This window comes from Lachnellula hyalina, assembly GCF_007821495.1.
Source record: "Lachnellula hyalina strain CBS 185.66 chromosome Unknown contig00048, whole genome shotgun sequence".
Lineage (NCBI taxonomy): Eukaryota > Fungi > Ascomycota > Leotiomycetes > Helotiales > Lachnaceae > Lachnellula > Lachnellula hyalina.
In genome coordinates, this window is record NW_022157162.1 from 131,460 (window position 1) to 154,358 (window position 22,899).

A 22,899-nucleotide genomic window follows, 5' to 3' on the forward strand; every position below is an offset into this window, starting at 1 on the left:
TCGTTCTTTACCCAACTTCATAAACCCTCGACTCCACAGTCCCAACTCCCAACAACATTTTTCAAGGCAACACAATACCGGCAAGAATCCCCTTGCAATTGCCCAAAATAGAAACGGAAACTGCACCAGAAACGGTATCGGCGGCAATGCCCGATGTGGGCCCTCAGCCAATCAAATGGCCAGATAATGATTCTGGAAGGGGACGATGGAAAAGTTTATCTGAGAACACGAGCAGATCTCCCCTTTGGAACGAACACCCCACACATGATGAACGGCTCCGGCTGAGTGAGTGAAGATACTTGTGCAAAGTAACTTTCTCTCTCCTCTCCTCTCCTCTCCTCTCCTAGACTTTAATCAATCCTCTTTCTCTCCCTCACCCCTCTATTCAATTTGCAGCATTACCGACGGCCCGGATTTTGTGGCTGTGGCTTTGTCCGTTGCATTCTTCACCCCCCCGGTTATCCATCTCTATTCCTTGCAAGAGCGTCATCCGTGACCGTGACACACCCCGTATCTAATCAACCCTCCCTCAAATATTAGACGACAGCTTTCTTCCTATCTCCCTACTCCAACTCCAAGTCTGCGAACAAACAACGCCACACCAATCGGCGCCTGACAGCCAGTGCTAAGCATTATTACAGCATCAACTTCGACCCGGCATTCGCCCGCAACACTCTTTTCTTTGTCTGGCCTCTGGCCTGTCATAGCCGCTCGCTTTACACATCATGGATACGCTGAGATCGATGGGAGATAACCTCCTGAAGAGAGACGAGACCACTTCCGGCCCACAAGAACTGTTGAACTTGTTGGCGAACCCTTACCAACAAGCGGTACGTTTCCTAATACCTGCGTGGGCTTCATATCCAAACCGGTCTAACACGATCCTTCTAATAGCTGCTACAAAATGGTCTGTATGCTGGTCTCGCCACCTCCGTTGGCTTCACTCTCCTCCTCGCCATCGGCTTTTCCCTCCTTCGACCCTACAATTCCGTCGTATACGCGCCAAAGCTCAAAGTTGCCGATGACAGACATGCGCCGCCGCCGATGGGAAAGGGCATGTTTGCCTGGGTTGGTCCAGTGCTGGGAACCAAGGAGCAGGACTTGATACCCCTGATTGGACTCGATGCAACAGTCTTCCTAAGGATTCTGAAGATGTGCCGAAACATCTTCTTAACATTATCCGTATTTGGTTGCTGTATCCTGATTCCGATCAACTTGATCAAAGGGGCTCGTGACAAATCTTGGACAGCACAGACACTTGTCAGCAAAGTCACACCTATAAATACATCGGGGGATGTCGTCTGGGGAATGGTTGTCTGTGCCTGGTTGTTTAATATTGTAGTTGCGGGATACTTATGGTGGAACTATAGAGCCATTCGCAGACTGCGCAGGCAATACTATGACAGCCCCGAGTACCAGGCCAGTCTACATGCCCGGACTCTGATGGTAGACGAACCACCACCTCTTTGGAAAGGAATGGGCTAACTCGTACTAAAGTTGAATGATATTCCAAAAGCCCTACGATCCGACGAGGGCATTGGAAGATTGATAGATGAGGTTGTGCCAACATCTTCCTTCTCCCGAACAACTATTGCGCGAAATGTGAAAGACCTGCCCGAGCTTATTGAGCAGCATAACTCGACGGTTCGAAAGCTCGAAAAACATTTAGCAAACTACCTCAAAGATCCCAGCAACCTTCCCGCAAAGCGACCAGAAATCAAACCCTCGAAGAGAGATCCGAATTGGGCCACCTTTCCGAAAGGCCAGAAATTGGATGCCATTACATACCTCACTGGTCGCATAAAGGAGATTGAGATTGAAATCAAGGAGGTTCGGATAGGGGTGGACAGTAGGAACCCTTTGCCATATGGCTTTGCTAGTTACGAAGCCATTGAAGAAGCTCACAGTATTGCTTTTGCTGCCAAGAATAAACATCCGCAAGGCAGTAACATCGTTTTGTCTCCAAGGCCCAACGACATCATTTGGAAGAATATGCCACTAAGCAAATCCACCCGACGACGAAGACGCTTCATCAACAACATATGGTTCCTTTTATTAACTATTGTATGGGTCGCCCCAAATGCAATGATCTCAGTCTTCCTAACTAGTTTGTCGAACCTGGGTCACGTCTGGCCCGCATTTCAAACCTCGTTAGAAAAACATACTACCTGGTGGTCAATCGTCCAAGGTGTTGCTTCACCTGCCATCACATCTTTAGTTTACCTGGTCCTTCCTCTTATCTTCCGTCGTCTTTCCATAAGAGCTGGAGATCGAACCAAGACAGCAAGAGAGCGTCATGTGGCAGCTAAGCTCTACACATTTTTCGTCTTCAACTTCTTGATTGTGTTCTCTCTTTTCAGCACAGTATGGACCTTTGTCTCGACCGTTATTCAGGACAGTCAAAACGGACAGAATGCATGGGAGGCTATCAAGAAGTATAATTTGGGACAAGCCCTAATTATTTCGCTTTGCAACATCTCGCCCTTCTGGATTACCTGGCTGCTGCAACGAAACCTCGGTGCCGCTGTAGACTTGGCTCAGCTCTGGTCACTTCTTTGGAGTTTTTGTGCTCGGAAGTTCTCGAGTCCAACTCCACGCGAAATGATTGAATTGACGGCTCCTCCTGCATTCGAATATGCGGCTTACTACAATTACTTCTTGTTCTACAGCACAGTCACCTTGTGCTTTGCCACCATTCAACCTCTTTGTATTCCAGCATGTGCCTTGTATTTCCTCCTAGATGTCTGGCTCAAGAAATATCTACTCCTATACGTCTTCATCACCAAAACCGAGTCGGGCGGCATGTTCTGGCGCATGTTCTACAATCGTATGGTCTTTGCCACGATTTTATCCAACCTGCTTGTCTTTCTCGCTGTATGGGTACGCGGCAATTCAGTAAGCCATATTCAAGCCTATGCTGTCGTCCCGCTGCCATTCCTTATGATCGCCTTCAAGATCTACTGCAAGCGCGCCTTCGACGACAAAATCCACTATTATACTTTGCGCAACATTCAAGACCCCGAAGTCAGCCACGGCAAAATATTTTCCGACAAAAAGGACCGTCTTGCGAGCCGTTTCGGCCACCCAGCTCTCTACCGCCCTCTCATCACACCCATGGTCCACGCACGAGCCCAAAACATCCTTGCATCTGTCTACGGCGGCCGTCTCACAGACAGCAACAATGCCTACTCTGGCGAAAGCACGTCTGTCTCAGGCTACAGCGATACTTACGCCCTGGATCCTATGCAAGGCGGCCAACCGGGACGCACTAAATCCTCTAAAAGTATGCCGGGTTTCGAAATAGTCCCTGAAAACAAACTCGACTTTTCATACTTCAAAGGCAGAGCCGAGTTTGGAGAAGACCACGGTGGCGGCGGCGGGTTGTATGGCAAAGCGGAAGATATTATCCGTACCGATACACCTGGTGCCTCTAGCGGTTACAGTGACTCTCGCCCCGGAACACCTGTAGGCGGTATGATGGGCCGCCAACGAGCACACACGCCCGCTAACATGCCTGTATCCTATGACGCTTCCGGCGACATCGGCTCACTGCGTCGACATGACAGCCAAACGAATCTCATGCATGCAGCAGCGGAAATGCCGGTCGCGACGCCGGGAGGTCATCATAGGGACCTGAGCCAGGATCGGGTTCAACATGAAAGGGCTCCTGGGTTCTTTGGAGGTGGACCACAAGGGTATGGCGGGCTGCCACAGCATCCGGTTGATGAGCAAGAGAATGATAATGATCCGACGAGTTATGACTATTTCAGGACGAGGAGGGCGGCCACGCAAAACCAGGGCGAGGTACAGGGACAGGTGCCGCATGGGGGATATAGGGCATTTAGTCCTTGAGCGTGGCGAGCTTGAAGCTAGCGAGCTCTGCGAAAAGAAAGATTATCATGTGATGGGGGAGAAGGGTGTATGATACAATGACCACACTAATGATCGGCTACCTTGCTTTTGATAGACGGATCGGACAGTATCGAATTGGATGGGATCGGTGCATTAGGCTGGCGTTCTGGCTGTCTTAGCCCTTAACAGGCAGGATACGGGGATTGATTGGTTGAATTGACAAGATAGGAAAGGATAGAAAGGAAGGATAGGAAAAGTAATTTGATAAGAAAATACAGATACACAGACAGAAATTACCTAATATCACATATATTCAAAAATCCCCTATTCCACCCTCTCCTTTTCCCTTCTTTATTTGCGTGTTTATTCAGCCTGGTATTCCTTTCGCATTCACGGCCTTAAGGAGACTAACAAAACCGACCATCCGCTTATAGAACGCACCTCATCACCATCAATTTGCATTTCCCAACACCGACCATACAGCTAAATCCATAGTCGACACATCGATGCATTCCTCTCCACCACCGCTAGCCGTCACCAAAACACCACACTATACACATGATTGCTATTCATATTATCTGATTCTTGAATTCACTCAGTGCGTGGACTCTGGAGGGATTGGTATATGTGTGTGTATGTTTGACACTTGACAGTGAGAGAGGACTTGACAGCACGGAATATAGTGTGTTTGAAGGAATGAATGAGTGGATGAATGAATGAATGGATGGATTCACGGGACTTTGGGGTAACGGGTTACGGGCTATGTGTGTATCCATTCGTAACCCGGCGAATTGTTTATGACATTTTATTTAAGTGATTTCGGGGATTCTGATTCGGGTTCCTAGATGGACGCAGAAAAACCATGGGGAGGATGCCTTTCGTTGCGTTGTTTGTTTGGCTCTTTGTAAGGTGCAGCGTATTTATAAGACCTAGGCTTACTTAAGTCGACTTAAGTATAGTTGTTGGGTTGGGTTGGGTAAAATCATCATCCCAAGCCATTTCACACGCTGGCAAGGTGGTTGGTTGAAGTGTTCAGATAGTGGTTTTTGTATGAGCTGGCGTTTTTGTTGGTGGAAGAGAGTTGGAGTGGGGGCAGGCGGGGAAGTAGGCCTGGGGTTCTGGGGATAAGAGGTGAGGTGGAGGAATGGATTGGAATGGAATGGCAAAGGGGGGGGGGGAGTATAAATGCTACAGATTCATGGATTCTTCATCTTGTGAAAGGGTAAGCGTGTAATACTATGAAACAATGTGTGCTAGAGGTTTCTAGTGGTGGGTATAAAAACAGATATGGTATACACCATTGCTTATGCTGTAATGTGCCATGTGGCGTAGGACATTATAAATCCAACCATACCTAGGTAGTAAGTGCCTTTAAAGGTGCCGACGGCGCAATGGGTGGAATTGAGGTGGCTGGCCTTGTTCTAGGGGCCTTGTTCTATTCTGGTTTCTATGCGCCTGGAATGAGGAGTAGAAGAGGGCAGTGAAGTAAAGTCTTGATAGTGAATAACGTGTTGTTGTTAGAATCTGCTGTGCTGTCATTTCCATTCATTCATTCATTCATTCGTTCGTTCATTTATTCGTTCATTTATTCGTTCATTCATTCGTTCATTCATTCGTTCAATATCATACTATCCCCTTCTGCACAGCGAGTAATTGATCATGGCAATACCTCAAAGGCTCCACAACCTTGACATACATATCCTCCCTCCATCTCTCTTCCTTGCCCTCCACATCCCCACTATCAGGCACATTATGCAAGCACCAGGTCACCGCATCAGAATACTCCGGTCCCGCTTCCTCAACCACATCCCTACTCCACTGAATCGCTACCGCGTAGTTGATGAGCTGCAGCGATTGCTCGTCATTGGTGCTGATATTTCGCCGGCCCTTGTGCTCTTCGATTACGCTACCGAAGCAGAGCTCTAGAAGCATGATACCCAGGTTGCGAATGCTGTCTTGGAACATGTAGGTATTAGTAGCTGATATATTCGGCGTCAAGCTGTTGTGCTGTGCTGGGGATTTTGATAGGGAGCGTGAGATGTATGGCTGATCGATGCAGATTTTATTTGGCTCTACAGGATCGTAAAGAAAGAAGATATCCTTCTTGCTCCATTTTGATTTCAGCCACGGCGTTGGGTGCAGCTGTACATGAGATGAAGCTAGGATAAGAGCAATTTGAAGCCGTTGCCGGCGGGTGAAGTTAACTGGGGAAGAAGAGCCAAGGAGAGTTTCAAGGGTGATATGTTGTTGGGGTTCTTTGGCTGCTTTGCATAGTGGTTGGACGGTATAGCGGAGTGTCTCTCCTTTTAGGCATCCATATTTGGGGAGATCCGCGGAGCAGCTTACGATTTTTGTGCATAGGTCGGCGATTTTGGGATTTGTAGGGTCCTCGACGCTTTCAAGGGTAATATTGTCCACAAAGGCTACCTTGACTTTTGGTTTCAGTTTTGGCTTCGTTTCTGGCTCCGTCAAAGCTGGGCGTTTCGGTTTTGTTGAGGTTGAAGTTTGCTTCGCAGGAGATGAAGGTGTCTGCATCTCGGGCGGGGCTATAAGAGACTTCTGGGTCTTGTGAGGCTTAAACTTGTCCATGAAGGATTTCCGATAGGACTTGTTGGCGTCTTTACCATTGACGTTCTGAGAAGACTTCAGTGGGGAAATAGCTGGATTTAAAACTAGGGCTTCAGTCGGGGCTTCAGGTAAGGTTGTTGGGGGGGCTATATCCTTGCTGGCACCATTTGTGGGGGGTGGAACATGCAATTTGATCACTGCCGGCGTGGATAGCTCTTCGAGAAGCTTGATACTCGTATCTTGCCAAGTCCAAGGCTGGCCCACCATCAAATGCTTCTTGAACCAAAAGACGACCCGAAAATTGACAGTTGGCGAAGCTCGGTGTTGGAGTAGAAGGTTAGCCTGATGGAATGGCTGACATTTGCACGACCATGCTTCGGTTAGAAGATTGAAGAGCGTGTTCCCATGGTTCCAAAACTTCCATAGTCCAGCGTTGACAGAAGATTTTGGGACACGTGCTTGTCTCAAACTGGCCAGGCGATCTGAAGACCCAAGAATGTCTCTCAATCTTTGGTTGTGACTTCCAAAATCCTCGAACAATTGTTGTCGTCCGGTTTTGTTGAAAGCGAGCTTGATTCTCTGAGCTTGGAATCTAATCCAAGGTATTTATATTAGCTAAGATAACATGGGAAGCCAATTCTCAAGCTCGAGAGCTCCAAAGTCATCGGTTGAACTCACTCCATGTTTTGCATCCCGATACTAGTCACGTGTGCCATCACCGCTCTTGTACCGGAGGGAGTCTTCTCGACCGTCTGGGACCATTAGCCCAGTCTCCAAAACCCGGCATCGCACCAGAATTCCATCGAGTCAAAGTTACTAAGAGAGAGAGGACAATGCTGCAACTTACATATTCTCCCGTGACTCGTGCCTGGAAGTGTGCTTTACTCATGCCCAGAGCATCGTCCAACTCCCGCACTGTCTCTAGCATCATCTCAATCGTGTCCGAATACGACGAGTATGTCTTGGGCATTCTCTCTCTCAGCGTATCCTCCAATTCTTGATCCTTCCATGCGGGTCCGCCAGGCTCCTTGAGCAGCAACTGGAGCTTGTCTTCATCGGCGACGAGCGGAAGTAGCAGCTCTTCCAGGTTTTCCTCGAATGCCAACTTGTGGTACTTGAGATTCCGCATACACTTTCTATACTCGCACTTGATCTTCCACCAGCCTTCAAGCACTTCAGCCGTTTCACGATAGTGCTCAAGCGCTGAGATCATCAGGGGAAAGGCTCCTAGAACAAGGCCAGCCGCCTCAATTCCACTCATTGCGCCGTCGGCACCTTCGAAGTTCGAAGGCACTCACTACCTAGGTATGGTTGGATTTATAATGTCCCACGCCACATGGCACATTATAAATTGGTGTAGTTAGCGATTGAGCAACATATCGATGCCGTTGAAGATGTCGCCAGACTGCTCAGCCGCACGCGTGGGGGCGACAGACTGGGGTCTGCAGAAGCGCCGTGACATGAGCCCACCGGTGGTTGCCAAACTTCTATGTGGAGGGCGAAGACTCAACATCTGTACGAGGCGCCCTCTACGAACCTATTGGTATCACAGGTGCTGATACGTGATCACTTCTCTACTGCGTAGTATAGACTTGATTCTTGGTATTCTGGTTGATGATGCTTAGCATTTTAGGTGGTGTTATGGACGCGAAGAGGTGATGCCTCTTCGCTGACTAAGCTACGCTAGATCATATGACTAGAAAGGTCGGGATGCAGTCCCTATATCCCAACCAACACAACCTATAGATAAGTGTATTTATGTGCTTATCCTAAGGATTAAGTGGCATAGTAACCTCGCTGTTACCACGTTGCAATACGATCCTAGAGCCAAAATTGAGTAGATAGAGGAACCCTTTACAGATGCAGGCCTAAGGATAGCTTTTAGATTACAGGTTATATATAGAGTTAAGGCCCAAGAGAAGGGGTTTTAGGGTCCTTAGTTAGGAGCTACTTAGTCTAGCAGTTTAGTGCCGAGCTATAGAGGAAATATTAGTTAAATAATAGACTCCTAACTAATAAGCAGGACCGCACTCAAAAAAACTTTAAGAGAAGGATAAGTATAAATTTATTCTATTATCAAGTTATAAAATCGCTGATTTTAGGGATTTTTAGTGTATTTTCGCTAAAAATTATAGGTGCGCGCGGAATTCTGGCACTGGTGGCCCTGCAACCTCAAATACTCCAACCTTCACAGGACGAGCATGACTACTGTATAAATCTACTCGGTTTCGAGTCCATCTAACAGCCAGCACGCTGCCATGACAACGTCGCCTATTTCATCAAGAGCAAAGAAATGCATTGAGCTCTTTGATGAGCTGCTCGGGCTGCCTCGTAAGTCTGATGCTCTAGACGGCGAAGATGCCTGTGCTGCTGAAGCCGTGGACTGTCTTGGAAGATTCAAGATATGGGCTGGCAATATAGGCGCTCTTCAGCGACCCGAGTCACAAAGTTCCCTTGATTACAGATTACGAGACGCGTCTAAGATCGCAGCCCAAATTGTGGACCTTCTTGACGAGTTGGCTGAGTCTATTGAAGATGGTAAGTGATTTAACTCGACTATTGGCCTCGTTGCGTTCCAATCCATTATTTTAAGATATCACCGTCGACTTGTAATGTTCCACGCTGCGTGGCACATTACAAACCGGTGTCGCCATTTCCTACTGCATCTACCGAGCGGATCTTTTATAGAGGCCGTAAAACACCATGGAAGTTAGGACAGAACGCTGATATTCTAATCGTTCCAGCGTGCTCAATCGTGTCCTATACAAGAGTAAACCGCACTGGTTCACCAGTCGTCGAAGCACGTGATCGAGATCTCAATAGTCACCTAGCTCCCAGTGTCACCGACAAAGATGTTCCAACGCCCAGCGATGACGAGCAAATATCCGAAATTAAGGAGATATTCGAATCAATCACAGATGCTATCAATAATCTATTTCGATTGTCAATGATTATTCGCAACAACACAAGTCGTGATCGCTACGCCAAAGCAGCAGCCGCCGCTCTCAGTGTTCCATTTGATGACAAATTTGATATCAGTCATGTAGAACATAAGTTTCCGGCTCTAAAGTCAAAAGGGAAAGAATGGCTAGTCATCCGTTTAGGGAAATCCATCACTCAGAGACGCCAATATCTTCGATATTGCCGGGAGCATCACGATAAGTTATCACGAGAGCATCCCATAACCAGGCCATCAATCATGGAACCCAGTGGAATCAAGCTAGCAGAAGTCGCAGGATTGACTGCCAATGCACGGAGTGTCTATTCGAAACCGACAAGCACCCTGGCTCCAACACAAGCTTCTACTTTACTTTTGACATCTGATCAGCTCCCAGAAGACGCGCCTCCAGAGGCTTCTCAATCTCAGACATCATATGCAACTTCTAACGAGGAAGATATGAGCAGTAGTAAACTCCGTGTAATTGAAATAGAAGATGTCTCAAAAGGAGCCAGTCATTTTGAGTGTCCCTATTGTTGGCAAATTCAAGCAAGCAAGAGTCAGAAGTCCTGGAAGTAAGTTGGATTCAACAAGGTCTTGTGACTGAGCACTAATACAATATAAACTAGAAAACACGTTCTGTCCGATCTCAAACCATATGTCTGCACATACGAGAAGTGCGAGCTGAAGTTGTTCCCAGATTACAATACTTGGTTCTCACACGAACTCAGAGACCATCGAAAACAGTGGCATTGTTACTTTTGTTCACACAGCCCATTTGATTCTTTAATGGTTTACCAAAATCACCTCAAACACCGACATCCTCTATCATTCGTTGAAGAGCAGTTACCCGCGCTCCTAGAAATGAGTCAGAAACCCGTTGTCAAAATCTCTCCCGCAGATTGTCCCTTCTGTGATGACTGGGAAAAGCTATTGCGGGACGTGAACAAACATATTCCGTTGTCGGAAACACTGGTTGTCACTCCAACTCAGTTTAAACACCACGTCGGTGCTCATATGGAGCAATTGGCCCTGTTTGCCATTCCTCGCGGATATACCGAAGATGGAGAAGCCGATTCAGGAAATGCGGCACAACACGCAGGCTCCGAAGGATTATCTCTTTCTCTCAGTACCCCAGATTCAAAGGCTGCAATGGATCTGCGAGCATGCGAGGACTTTTTAATGAAGATGATGGACAACGGGTTACTCAATGCGTACTTCAAGTATCCAGCCCAAACCTGCCGCCCAACTCTGGAAGAAATATCGCAAGCCCTAGGAAGTGGCAGATACAACGATGCGGAAAGCTTCACCAAAGACTTCAGGCAGATGTTTGACCAATTCACTCATGATATACGACGGAAGGAATTCGCCAACAGTGCCTTCACGGAGGCCGAAGTGCTCGAAGAAATGAAAGAAATGAGAGTGGAGTTCATAGCCTTTTGTCATGAGAGACAAATTCTATCTTTAACTGCTCCGACTTCCCCCACAGAGCAGTGGAAGCGATGGCGGGCAGAGCGAATACCCGCAAAGATATACTCGCCTGAACTTGCCTCAAATCAGCCTGGCATTCTGGTGACCTGCAAATTAGATACTGGCCAAATAATCCAGGGATGGTTTGAAAGCACTGCACTCGTGGATGACGTGCTTGCGTTCGTCGAATGTTATGAGCTATTACATGAGAAACACATTGAGCCTGGTCTAAATGTCCATCCAGCACCCGTTGGGTATGATCATCAATATCAGTTTGGTTTTGTGATAGAAGGCTCTAAATTTCCAGTGGAAGACAGTCTGCTGACTCCCAAAATGAAGTTGTCGGGGTTATTCCATATTGCGACAAATGGGGCGCTTCTCTTAGTCGTCCCATCATCACAGCTGACAACGCCAACGAAACGAGAGAAGAAAAAATCGAACGCTTTGTCAAACCCCGAGCTGCCTTTGGCAACGGCTGTGGATAAACCTTCAGAAGTTTCAAACCTACGCTTAACGATATTGGGTGTCAAGGGTCTTGGCCCGCAAGTTAGAGCCATAGATGTTCCTAATGTTTTGGCGGCGATCTCTATCGACGAACATGAGTTTGCAAGTACAGATGTTCATTCCGATTTTTGGAATCTAACCTGGGATGAAACTTTCTATTTCCGTGCCGAGGAAAGTTCTAATGTAACAATCAGTATTATTAATGAAAGGAGTCCTAAGAATCAAACCCAGGGACTTCTGGGCCTTGTTAGGTTTCGAGTTGGAGATATGATCGATCTGAGTGACAGCAGCCAAGAGAAAAAGTATGCCCTTGACCTCGACACGACCGCGGGCTATGATAATTTGGCTGCTGGTGCCCGGCTCTCTATTGAACTTTCAACGAATTTAGGCATTCCACAACAACGTTCAGCATATGGACAGCCGCAGCCACTGCCGTTGCTACCTATAAACAAACATTCCACTGGTGGTGATGTTGAGGAAGAGGAAGCTCCACTGTCTGCCTCTCGTGAAAAACCAAAAGGCGGCCTGCGAAATCTTGTCTCAAAGGTATTCAGGCCTCTATCGTCGAGATCTGATTTGGGAAGTATCGCAAGAAATAATCCCGGCGATCAATCTCATGACGAGGAACCTGGGAATGACACCAAAAACCTCCCACCCTCAGATCCAGCTCCAGTCTTCAATCGGCCCTTGAGGTTTGAAGATCAGAAGCGGAGGTTAATCGAGAGTTGCTTCTCCAAAAACCAGGATGGCATAGGTACAACTATCCAGATCTTATTAGGATCTCTGCTAACCTACATGTTTCTAGTTGCAGAATCTTATATCACCCACATCAGAGTCACCGAGGATGTTTTATATCCTGCCTCTCCACCTCCTCCCACTTCCAACCCTAATAATATGAAAAAATTTCGTCTCATCGTTATCACCGTACGACTCTCAGGTCGAGTACGTGTACACAAAGCAAGGGAAAATGATAATGGGACCTTCTCCGTAGGCAAAACATGGCAACTTGATGATTTAACAGCTATCAAGTCCTTTGGAATTAGTACAGCGGAGACTGGTTCATCTCCAGATCCATCCCAGGACCTTCAAGAACTCCAATACGCGAAGGATGTGGGATTCACTCTAGTATTAGGCAAGCCATACTATTGGGAAGCAAACTCGGTAAAGGAGAAGCTATTTTTTATCGCATCTCTTGTCAAGATATTTTCCATTTATAATCCGGACAAAGTGCCAGAACTCACCGGATTTGACTCCAGGGAGCGAGCACAGATTTTGGGCGTTGCTGCACCTGCACCACCTCCTGCGCCGGGCCTTGATGCTAAAGTACAAGAGGAGCTGAACAACAGAGGATTCCGGGCTCAGATTGCTCCCTTGCAAGCGTCGCTGATTCGAGAGCTCAAAATCAAAGAGGGTAGGGAAACCCTAAAGACTTTGAACACGAAGAACACGAAACAAACAAAGGAGACACGGCAGAAGGTGGAAAACGAGTTGAGAGAGTCAAACAGGAATATTGAAATGTTGAGAAACCAAATATCAGACATATATGGGTCGATGATATCCTCCAATCTCACTGCTTTATCTACCAGCGCTACCTCATCAGATGAGTACGACTCCAAAGCCCATTTGTATCAAAGCGTTCTAGAAGGGTTATGCTCTATATGCGGGAAAGATCTGGAAGTTCACGGTGTGCAAACGGTGCCGTGTGAGCACAAGTTTCACCTCAATTGTCTGGGTGCGTGGCAGAGAACCCATGGACGCAAGTGTCCTCAATGGTTAGTTTCCTGTTTCCGCGTTGTCTTCCAGAGATACTGATCAGTGTCACTGGTAGTGAAATTGCATTGCCACTACTAGCAGCCTCTCTGGTTACCAATATGACCAAATCACCAGCGGTTGATACTCACAGCGAGATTACAGCTTCAGAGACTCCAAAATATGCCGATATCATGGGATATACTTCCACTCAAAATCAACCCACACCACCGAAGAACACTAATACAAATCAGCCAAGACACAAACCAAAAGTACCGGATGCGCCAGAAACAGCTACCGTCAAAGGCAAAGGCAAACAGAACGAGGAGAATGCAGTCGTAGACCTTTCGCGGCATAACTTTTTCTAGTTTTAATTTGCTTTTTAAGTTTTGGTATAGCTTGATGGACGATTTCTTCCCGAGCGACAAAGCTACGTTCGTAGCGTCCACACGACTGATCTTAATATTGACGTCGATTCCGTGGATTTTCCAGAGAGAACCCACTGAGAAACAACAGAGGGATAGACGTCGTGGTGGTGTTGATAGAGGAGTATAATTGACAATAGCGTACGAGGAGGGCAAGTCCAGTGAGACAGGTGGTTATGGGAGCGTGGAAAAAGGGGGACGTGCGAAATAAAGCCGAGAACAAGATACCTAGCTAGCCAGAATATATACCCAAGCCAAAATAGATATCCAGCACAAAGGATCCACAAAATTTGCCTACACTGCGAACAGAATCTCCTCACGTTGAATAATACCCAGAAGCTAGGAAGAGCTATTGTATCTAGTATTTAATCATAGGATGGATGCCAGTCGCATGCACGCTGCATTGAGATTAATCAACGGCATCTACTCTTTTATTCCATCTACCTTTATCTACAACACTTCTACATCTATACGATGCCGTATGCTCGTCCGCTCGCTTTCCTGTTTATCCGGATGCGGATCCAATGCACCAGGCTAGCCTGCCATGCTCCTAACCACATCATGTACAAAATCGTACATTACAATTGCTCCCAAACGCCTGTGTTTGTAATGCTGTGTCCCTTGATAACGCAAAGCTCAGCTCAAAGAAAGAAGAATGCACATTCATGTATCTTCGCTGCAGATGCATCTATCATGCATTTGCATATCGTTCATCGAATCATTCCGTGCCATTTTTACGTTGGGGTGAGATGAAGCTCTCACTCATTCCTCAGCCTCCTTTTCCAACTCATAAAAAAGCATATAGACCTCCCTCTGCATACCCAGCACATCGCCCGTTTTACACTCCTTGACCTTCTCATCTGAAATGCGCCACCAGCGGCTATCACTCGCTAGCTTTTTCTTTTTCTTCGGCGCTCCGTTTGTCGCGGCCGTGTGCTTGGTTTCGTTGCTGGGAGTCGTGATGGTGGTGCCGTTGGTAGTAGTGGCGATGGTGTCGTTTCTTGAAGACGAGGTGCCGGATCGGAGGGAGGGGACGCGGGAGAGTGTTGATTTGGCGGAGCGCGCGAGGGAGCGCAGGGAGGATGTTTCTTTGTCCGAGTCCTTGTCCCGGGGCGATGAGGTTGGGGCGACGGAGGTGGTGGAGTTGGAGCTGGAGTCTTTTCTTGCTTTGCCGTTGGTAGGGGCAGAGGATTCGCCGGATGCTCTGCTCGTGATGGGTAGTGAAGTTGAAGATTGCGTGCTTGGGGAAAGTAACTCGGGCGTTGAACTCAGTGTGCTGATTTCTAACTCTGGTCTCCGCTGCGGCGTAGATATCTGCGAGGGGATGGGAGTAGCCGTTTTGGAGTACACGCCCGAGGTGTGGAAAGTGTTTGGTGTCGAGAAAGGCTGTACGATGTTTTGTCTCCTGAAACTCTCGTAGTGACCGGAATGATGGCTGCCCTTGTGACATACCACACTAAGCAGTCTATACATCTTCTTATCAAGTAATCCACCCAGCCGTAATCGTTCGGGAAAGGATACTTTTGCGGAATTCTTCATCGATGAGTTCCCAAGCTCGAAAATGGAGCGTGAGAGATGGATGGCAAGGATCTTGGGAAACTTGGTAACACGTATATGTCGGTCAATTTGCCTTTTCGGCGCGAACTTTGAGTCTGGCATCTCGACATCCATTAACTCTTCCTCCGGATTCATCTCAATAGCTTCTTCCAACCTCTTTATATACCCTTCTGTTTTAAGCTTGAACTTCTCGGATGTGGATTTTGCATATTCGGCTTGAAATGCAGAGAGAGCATGTATCAGTCGGCATTTCTCGCATTTGAAACCTTCGATGTGCTCTGTTTTAAACATGCCGTCGAAGCAGGTGTTGAGTGTGGTGCTGCCTGTCTGGGGTACGTTAAGGGTTAAAGAGCAGAATGTGCTGGCGGTGGGTTTAGGGGCGAAGCCGCATGTTAAACATTCGATTTGGGATGAGGAAATGCCTTCTAGAGGGAAGCCGTCTTCTTCTTCGGCTGGGGGAACGATTTCTTGCTTTTCTGATTCCGGTATGTGGCCATTTGTCTGGGTCGATTCCGGATTCGAGCCATTTGAAAGGTGTTCGGCCTCCACAGAGTCCTCATCCTCTTCACCCAGCTCTAGTCGCAGTCCATTCGTCAACTTTTTCCTCGCCTGTGCCCTCGCTCTCTGTCCAGCGTGATATTCATCCGACAACCTTTCAGCAACAACCTGTAAGAATTCTTGGGCATCCTGCTGTTGCCGTGAGATCCTCTGCTTGAAAGCCTGCTCTAGAGCCACGACAAACCCCGCCGCCGAAATCGTCTTCTTGTATATAGGCCTTTCGTTCAGCGCATCCAGAATCTCCTTCAAGCCTTGCGTCACTATCCCCCTCTGCCTCCCCTCAATCTTCCACGCCGGCTTCTCCTTGCTGGGTGCCTCCGCAAGCTCCTTGTACACCTCCGGCCCATCTAAATTCCTCCGGTGCGTTTCGCGAATCAAGTAGACTCTTAAATCCCCCAGACCTGCCAGGGCTTGCAGAACGGAATTTATAAAGCAGTCGTTTGCGGGGTTTGAGAGGCCGACTATGCCTCGTTTTCGGGAGGATGCAGAAGTACTGCTGGATTCGCCATCAATGGAGAAGGTGGGCTGGAAGACGTAGATGAGTGTTATGGCGGCCAGGGAGGTAGCGACGGCATATTTCGCTATTGTTTGGGTCTGCTCTGGCATTTCGAGTATGGATTGTCAAAAACGGTTCTTTTGAGCGGGTGTTGTCAGGATCCTATTAGTATTAATAGGCAAGGAGTCGCGTGGTAAAGGGATATATATATCCGGCTACTCCGTAAGATCCGTTTAACGAGTGACTATCTTTCCCCCTCTGTTTCCCGCGATCAAAGGATAGCGTGGTACGTATATTTCTAGAAGTATTGATGCATTCTGAAGATTCAATGGCAGGGTGTTTATGATTTGTACGGAATATTGAGGTGGTGGTGATTTACCATAAGTGGACTGCCATATGGGGGACAATCTAATCGGCAACGGTGAGACGGCGTCTGGCATCGTCGGCTTCCGTTCCCGAGAAAGTGTGGTGTGAGTGTAGGGAAATTTTATTTCAATCACTTTGATCTTAAAGCCAACGCGTCTGAGGAGCAGCAACCTTTACAATGGCGTCGCCCTTACTATCGAGATCGCCACAATGCGTATCCTGTATCCGTCGTTCAGCTGGAAGATTTGGAGAGAGACGTCTCTTTCCGGCTGGGCAGCAAATCCGGGGAAAGAAGAAGACAGCGAGAACCGCGAACAAGGTCAACGCTCTTCTACGCGAAAACATTGATGGTTATGGCAAGCAAGGTAGATCATTATCCATCGCACCAGTTCTATACATGCTAATTGGCACCCAGGAACTGTTATTTCAGTCACTGCTGGTATGATGAGGAATCAATGGTTTCCCCAAAGACTAGCAGAGTATGCAACAGCTGCCAAGCTACAAGAACTCGGTTTGAAGGAAGAGGATGTCATCCAATTGGACAACATATCGAAAAGCAAGATCCTCGCCGATGAGAGAGAAGTCAAGAAAGCTGCGAAGGCAGAGGCGAAGGCTTTGACAAAGGCAAATACGGAGGCTAAGGGTACTATTCAAGAGCCAGTCTGGGAACCCGTTAAGCCCGTGGAGTTGGAGTTGTTGAGCGTATGTGTTTTACGATTTTTAAAGGAAAAAGGTGCAGTGCTGACATTTGAGACAGCCCCAAGAAGCAACCCTGATAATAGCGAACCTCCTCCCCGCAAACCTAGATTTCTACCGCCAACCCATCGCCGTGGCCGAACCAGCCAAGAAACTCTCTCCATCCCTCCAATCCAAAGCCTCCATCTCAGCCGCAGCAAAAGAATCACACGGGCCAAAAGGAAAGACCAGTATCTACGGCTCTGTCTCCACGGCAGATATTGCTGCGAGTCTCAAGGCGATATTGGCAGAGCATGAAGATGGGGCAAGGGTGGTGTTGAGTCCTGAAGAGATTAGTTTTGTAGAGACTGAGGAAGAAGGGGATCGGGTGAAGCATTTGGGGGTTTTTGAGATTGATATTTGGCTCAAGGGGGCGCCAGATGCAGTGAGGAGGACAATTAAAGTTAGTGCTCAAGGGTGAGGACTAGAGATGTGTATAAAAGTAGCAAGATAGTATCAGGACATGTAATACCACGCATTTAACATCACCGGGGTATACCGTTTGTACATGGTCGGTACGTTGATAGGGTTTGTAGGTATATCTGGATCTGCACCGTGAATGAGGCTGACAGGAATAAGTAGAGTCGAGTGTGACGGGGGTTATCATGAGCCTACAATTGAGGTTTCAATCAGCCTTCCTTGTCGACAAGACTTGGCAAGAACCTTCTCAAAGGAACATGGCCTAGATACGAATATCGCATCACTTTGCTACCAAGACAGCCCAATGGATCGTACGCATTCATGCTTCATATCCATTCAAATGGAAGGCCAAACATGTAATTCAAGATGTAACGGTATTGAAAGAAAAACAACTAATGCTGTCAGTCCACCAGCACGCAACTAAACTTCCAACATTCAGATGATTAAGGAGAACCGTGGGAGCCAAGGCAAGGAGAGGCTGCAGCGAGAACTCCGCATACAGTACAAGTGGTTGGGCCTAATAAGATACGGCATTATTGACAGCTTCTGTTGACACTTGGAAGGCATTATATCACGCAGACGGCATCGGGCGATCGTGTTGATTACCTACATCACGCCATGGTATTGGAGCATCCAAAGACGCATCCGATGATTTTGATTTCCTGATATCGATACTGACATGGATATTGTTGTCTTCTCAAGTTCTCTGCTCTATCATTGATCCCATGCCTCTGGTCTGGGAGGAGGGGAGGGTTCTGGTATTTATTCTGTCTGTACTTGTAATTGGTTGGAAACTGGTACTGGCCATCTCTACTATTTTCATCTGGTTTCCGATAGATCCCGGGATCTCTGGTGGGGCCAATGACGCCAAAAACCCCACCATGGAAAACAGCATTGACACGGCACGAATAAATCGTTCGTTCGTCTCCCCCTCCATGTACCCGAACAACATACTTCAACTCCTACAATCACTCTCCAAACTATCAAACATACATACACTTCAGATGTGAGTATATCCCCATCCTATACTTGTAAGGCGCTGCACAAATCCCGTCCCCAGTTGCAGGCCACACAGAAATAGCCCGAAAAACCCCCACCACTAGCGGCAATCAGAGCTATCGGTCCTACAACATCATCATCTCCACCCCTCAAAAGACTCAAAATCTCGTCTTCTGCTTCATCTTGCCACTTGTAACCTCTTGCTAATACCTCCAGAACCAATTTACAAAGACACAATGGGTGCTAAAGATGTTCTCTCCCGCAAGAGCGGTGTTATCGTCGGTGACGATGTCCTGAAGCTCTTCAACTACGCTCAAGAGCACAAGTTTGCTATCCCGGCCATCGTATGTCTCATTCCCTGCAGTACTGAGAGATATCACTGACAGCCTGGCAGAATGTTACCTCCTCTTCAACCGTTGTTGCTTCCCTCGAGGCTGCCCGCGATGCCAAGTCCCCTATTATCCTACAAATGTCTCAAGGTGGTGCCGCCTACTTTGCCGGAAAGGTATGCACAACACATTCATGACAACAAAAGAAGTTCTGACACAGTTAGGGTGTTGCCAACGGTAACCAGGAGGCTTCCATTGCTGGTGGTATCGCCGGTGCCCAGTACATTCGTGCTATTGCTCCCGCATACGGGATCCCAGTCATCTTGCACACCGATCATTGCGCCAAGAAGCTCCTCCCATGGTTAGATGGTCTCCTCGATGCGGATGAGAAACACTTCAAGGAGCACGGCGAGCCTCTGTTCTCCAGCCACATGATTGATCTGAGTGAGGAGGAGGTCGAGTTTAACATTGAGACTACTGCTAAGTACCTTAAGCGTGCTGCCCCAATGAAGCAGTGGCTCGAGATGGTGGGTTAATACTCTGCAGTATCGATATAAGTCACTAACTTTTCTAGGAAATCGGTATCACTGGTGGTGAGGAAGATGGTGTCAACAACGAGGATGTTGACAACAACTCCCTCTACACCCAACCAGAGGATATCCTTGCCATCTACAAGGCCCTACAGCCAATTTCCCCATACTTCTCCATTGCCGCTGGTTTCGGAAACGTCCACGGTGTTTACAAGCCTGGAAACGTCAAGCTCCACCCAGAGCTTCTCGGCAAGCACCAGAAGTTTGTCAAGGATGCCATAGGAGCCAAGGAAGACAAGCCAGTCTTCTTGGTCTTCCACGGAGGATCTGGATCTTCAAAGCAAGAGTTCTTGGATGCTATCAGTTACGGTGTTGTGAAGGTCAACCTCGACACCGACCTGCAGTACGCATACTTGACTGGTATCAGGGATTACGTTCTCAACAAGAAGGACTACATTTTGTCTCAAGTAGGAAACCCAGATGGTGCGGATAAGCCAAACAAGAGTACGTACAATTTGACTCCTGATTGTGATTTCAGCAGCTGACGATATCTCTAGAGTTCTTCGACCCCAGAGTTTGGGTTCGTGAGGGTGAGAAGACGATGTCTACACGTGTTACTGAGGGTCTCAAGGACTTCAACACTGCCGGGCAATTGTAAATTTGATCGGAAACCTTCAATATCGTAGATGCAGGTGTGCATTAGGGAATAAGATATCAAATTGATTCATGCGTTGGTTGGACCGATGATTGTGAAGTTGTCGTAAAACACCTCGAGGTATCTGATCTCTGTGAATGTCTCACATGACACCATCAGATCCGTGTGATCAAAGCATAGCTGCACAGAATCATTTCCCCGAAATAGGTGATTCTCTATAATTTGCAGTGTCTCGATGCAGGTAAAACAAATCCAATAGACTGCTCACGTGCAATGATCCAAGCCAAGCCAAGCCTGGCTGCCGCTGCCAGGCCAGGTACTGGAATATAACGGGGCTGTGCTGTCCGCGCTTGATGACGTCTCGAGCTGTATAGTATATGTATCTCCCTTCCCTCTCCAACCTCAACCTCACATTCCTTTATCCTATGAGACGCTCTTCCATATACCTACGTCCTTGTCGTAATTCTCCAATAATAAAGACGAAAAGCGCACTGGCCATCTGCTATTTCCCCACCAAGCTACTGTAGGTGTATCTTGACAGGTACCCCGACCCCGAGTACCCGATCCCTACAGCACCCACACCCTCACCCACATCCAACCCCACCCCTACCTTGCTCTGCACGATCCGAATACGACGACAACAAGATGTCTTCAAGTGAAAAGGAAGGCGCGGGCATCTCAGCCCAAAACCGCGGCTCTTGGAGCGCGTTCCTAAAATCCATCGCCTCGTTCAACGGCGACCTCTCCTCCCTGACCGCCCCGCCCTTCATCCTATCCTCCACCTCCCTCGTCGAATTCTCCTCTTACTGGGCCGAACACCCTTCTCTCTTCGTCGCGCCGGCGAAAGAAAAGGATCCACAGAAACGCGCACTCCTAGTGCTGAAGTGGTTCATAAGCACGCTAAAACAGCAGTATGCTAGTCGCAGTGAGCAGTTTGGGAATGAGAAGAAACCGCTGAATCCATTTCTCGGGGAGCTGTTTTTGGGGAAGTGGGTTGATGGGGAGGGGGAGACGAGGTTGGTTAGTGAACAGGTTAGGTATGATGCCCTCTTCTAATTCAAATGTCCAAGTACAGTACAAGTATAAAAGCTAATGCGGTTGAGTAATATAGCCACCATCCCCCAGTCACAGCATACAACATCTCCAATGCCACCCACGGCGTACAGCTGCAGGGCTACAACGCGCAGAAAGCATCCTTCTCGCGCACCATTTACGTCAAGCAAATCGGGCACGCCGTCTTCTCCATCCCTGCCTACGACGAAACCTATCTCATCACTCTCCCCAACTTGCACATCGAGGGCCTGATTTTTGGCTCGCCATTCGTAGAACTTAACGATGCGACGTACATCACATCTTCCACTGGCTATACGGCCAAGATTGATTATAGCGGCAAGGGATGGCTGTCAGGGAAGAAGAACAGCTTTACGGCGACAATGTACCCGACGGGCAAGGAGAAGGACGTCCTGTATACTATTAGTGGCCAGTGGACGAAGAGCTTTGATATCAATGAAGGCACGCACAAGAAGAGTGGGCTTATTGATACGTATGATGCGGAAGCTAGCCTACTACGCCTTTGACAATTGCGCCGCATGATGAACAGGATGATCTTGAGAGCAGACGCGCGTGGGCGAAGGTCGCACAAGGTATTGCGGTGGGCGACATGGATTTGGTGGGGAATGAGAAGGGGAAGATTGAAGTTAGTCAGAGAGAGCTGAGGCAGAAGGAAAAGGATGAAGGGAGGTCTTGGGAGACGAGGTTTTTCAGTAGAGTAGAGAACGATTCGGTTCTGAGCCAGTTGGGGCCTGCTATTAGACTTGAGGCGGAGCCGGACAAGACGGGGGGCGTTTGGCGGTATGATGATAAGAAGGCGAGTGCGGAACTCGCGAAGGAGGAATTGAAGTAGGAGATTGCCAATGCATGGGAAAGTTGGGCTTGTAAGATTACCATGAACAGATTTCATCACGAGGAGCGTCAGAGACTGCATGGGATTGCGAAAACGAGAAGACGCGTTGAAATGGAATAATAATTATGTGGTCAATATCATCATCTGCTTCCCTATGGAATCCTGCATTCAAAAGAGTGAGCAATGCTTTATTTATACGAACGTTATTTCTAAACTATGAGCCTGCTGCTGCATCGTCCACTCCACGGTGTCTATTTCATCTCGGTCGATAGGTAGGATATACGTACGCATCAGCAGTCCGTCCATATCAGCAGCTCGATTCCATTACTTGTATCTCGAATTCACAGCCTTGGAGGAAGCATATTATAATGCATTTTTGGGAACTTTGGAGCATCCAATGATTCTTCTTTAAGAATTGGTATATGTTTTTTCTCTTTCTCTTACCAAGATCTACGGAGTAATAGCTACATGTATTTTTGCTTTCCCTTTGTTACACGACAAAGTAAAGGGCGTGGAATGGTGTCCTTTGTCAAGTAAGTCCTTGTCTTTCATAATTAATACCCCACCATCACACGAATGAGGGGTAGGAAACTTGGATAAACATCCAGCCTTCTCTACTCAAATGCGAGATAAAAATTCATCGCATTACTGCAGGGCCAGTTAGATCGTCCCATGATTTCGTTTCTTTGCTTTTATTCTACTTCCATTCAATTAATTTAGGTGGTGACGACTGGTACCAAAAGTATCAAATGCGGTCTGGTATCAAACCTTACCTTACTCATATCTTATCATAAGCGAGGGGGGTCAATATCTCGCGCGTCGCGTTGATCTTTCAACTCTCCAGG

The 22,899-nt window shown here is 47.7% G+C and overlaps 7 protein-coding genes across 7 annotated transcripts; 5 read left to right on the forward strand and 2 right to left on the reverse strand.

Annotated features, from left to right (window-relative positions):
• Nucleotides 1-725: 725 nt before the first annotated feature.
• Nucleotides 726-3,852, forward strand: LHYA1_G003226 (Uncharacterized protein; the record flags this gene model as incomplete). Its single annotated transcript, XM_031148200.1, has 3 exons — nt 726-830; nt 895-1,446; nt 1,498-3,852. 3 exons carry the CDS (start codon nt 726-728, stop codon nt 3,850-3,852), a joined length of 3,012 nt encoding a protein of 1,003 aa, XP_031006259.1.
• A 1,623-nt stretch (nt 3,853-5,475) lies between these two features.
• LHYA1_G003227 (uncharacterized protein) lies at nt 5,476-7,633 on the reverse strand (the record flags this gene model as incomplete). The annotated part of the gene is made up of 3 exons (XM_031148201.1): nt 5,476-7,012; nt 7,099-7,172; nt 7,268-7,633. 3 exons carry the CDS (start codon nt 7,631-7,633, stop codon nt 5,476-5,478), a joined length of 1,977 nt encoding a protein of 658 aa, XP_031006278.1.
• Nucleotides 7,634-8,678: 1,045 nt separating this feature from the next.
• On the forward strand, nt 8,679-13,144 carry SEC3 (Exocyst complex component; the record flags this gene model as incomplete). The annotated part of the gene is made up of 3 exons (XM_031148202.1): nt 8,679-8,958; nt 9,213-9,933; nt 9,988-13,144. 3 exons carry the CDS (start codon nt 8,679-8,681, stop codon nt 13,142-13,144), a joined length of 4,158 nt encoding a protein of 1,385 aa, XP_031006262.1.
• Nucleotides 13,145-14,268: 1,124 nt separating this feature from the next.
• Nucleotides 14,269-16,227, reverse strand: ubp16 (Ubiquitin carboxyl-terminal hydrolase; the record flags this gene model as incomplete). Its single annotated transcript, XM_031148203.1, has 1 exon — nt 14,269-16,227. One exon carries the CDS (start codon nt 16,225-16,227, stop codon nt 14,269-14,271), a length of 1,959 nt encoding a protein of 652 aa, XP_031006261.1.
• A 434-nt stretch (nt 16,228-16,661) lies between these two features.
• On the forward strand, nt 16,662-17,639 carry LHYA1_G003230 (uncharacterized protein; the record flags this gene model as incomplete). The annotated part of the gene is made up of 3 exons (XM_031148204.1): nt 16,662-16,848; nt 16,899-17,185; nt 17,241-17,639. The coding sequence occupies 3 exons, from the start codon at nt 16,662-16,664 to the stop codon at nt 17,637-17,639; spliced, it is 873 nt and encodes a 290-aa protein (XP_031006227.1).
• A 1,234-nt stretch (nt 17,640-18,873) lies between these two features.
• Nucleotides 18,874-20,154, forward strand: FBA1 (Fructose-bisphosphate aldolase; the record flags this gene model as incomplete). Its single annotated transcript, XM_031148205.1, has 5 exons — nt 18,874-18,981; nt 19,032-19,142; nt 19,191-19,493; nt 19,541-20,000; nt 20,054-20,154. The coding sequence occupies 5 exons, from the start codon at nt 18,874-18,876 to the stop codon at nt 20,152-20,154; spliced, it is 1,083 nt and encodes a 360-aa protein (XP_031006239.1).
• A 642-nt stretch (nt 20,155-20,796) lies between these two features.
• KES1 (Oxysterol-binding-like protein) lies at nt 20,797-22,054 on the forward strand (the record flags this gene model as incomplete). Its single annotated transcript, XM_031148206.1, has 3 exons — nt 20,797-21,188; nt 21,263-21,694; nt 21,769-22,054. 3 exons carry the CDS (start codon nt 20,797-20,799, stop codon nt 22,052-22,054), a joined length of 1,110 nt encoding a protein of 369 aa, XP_031006225.1.
• Nucleotides 22,055-22,899: the final 845 nt, after the last annotated feature.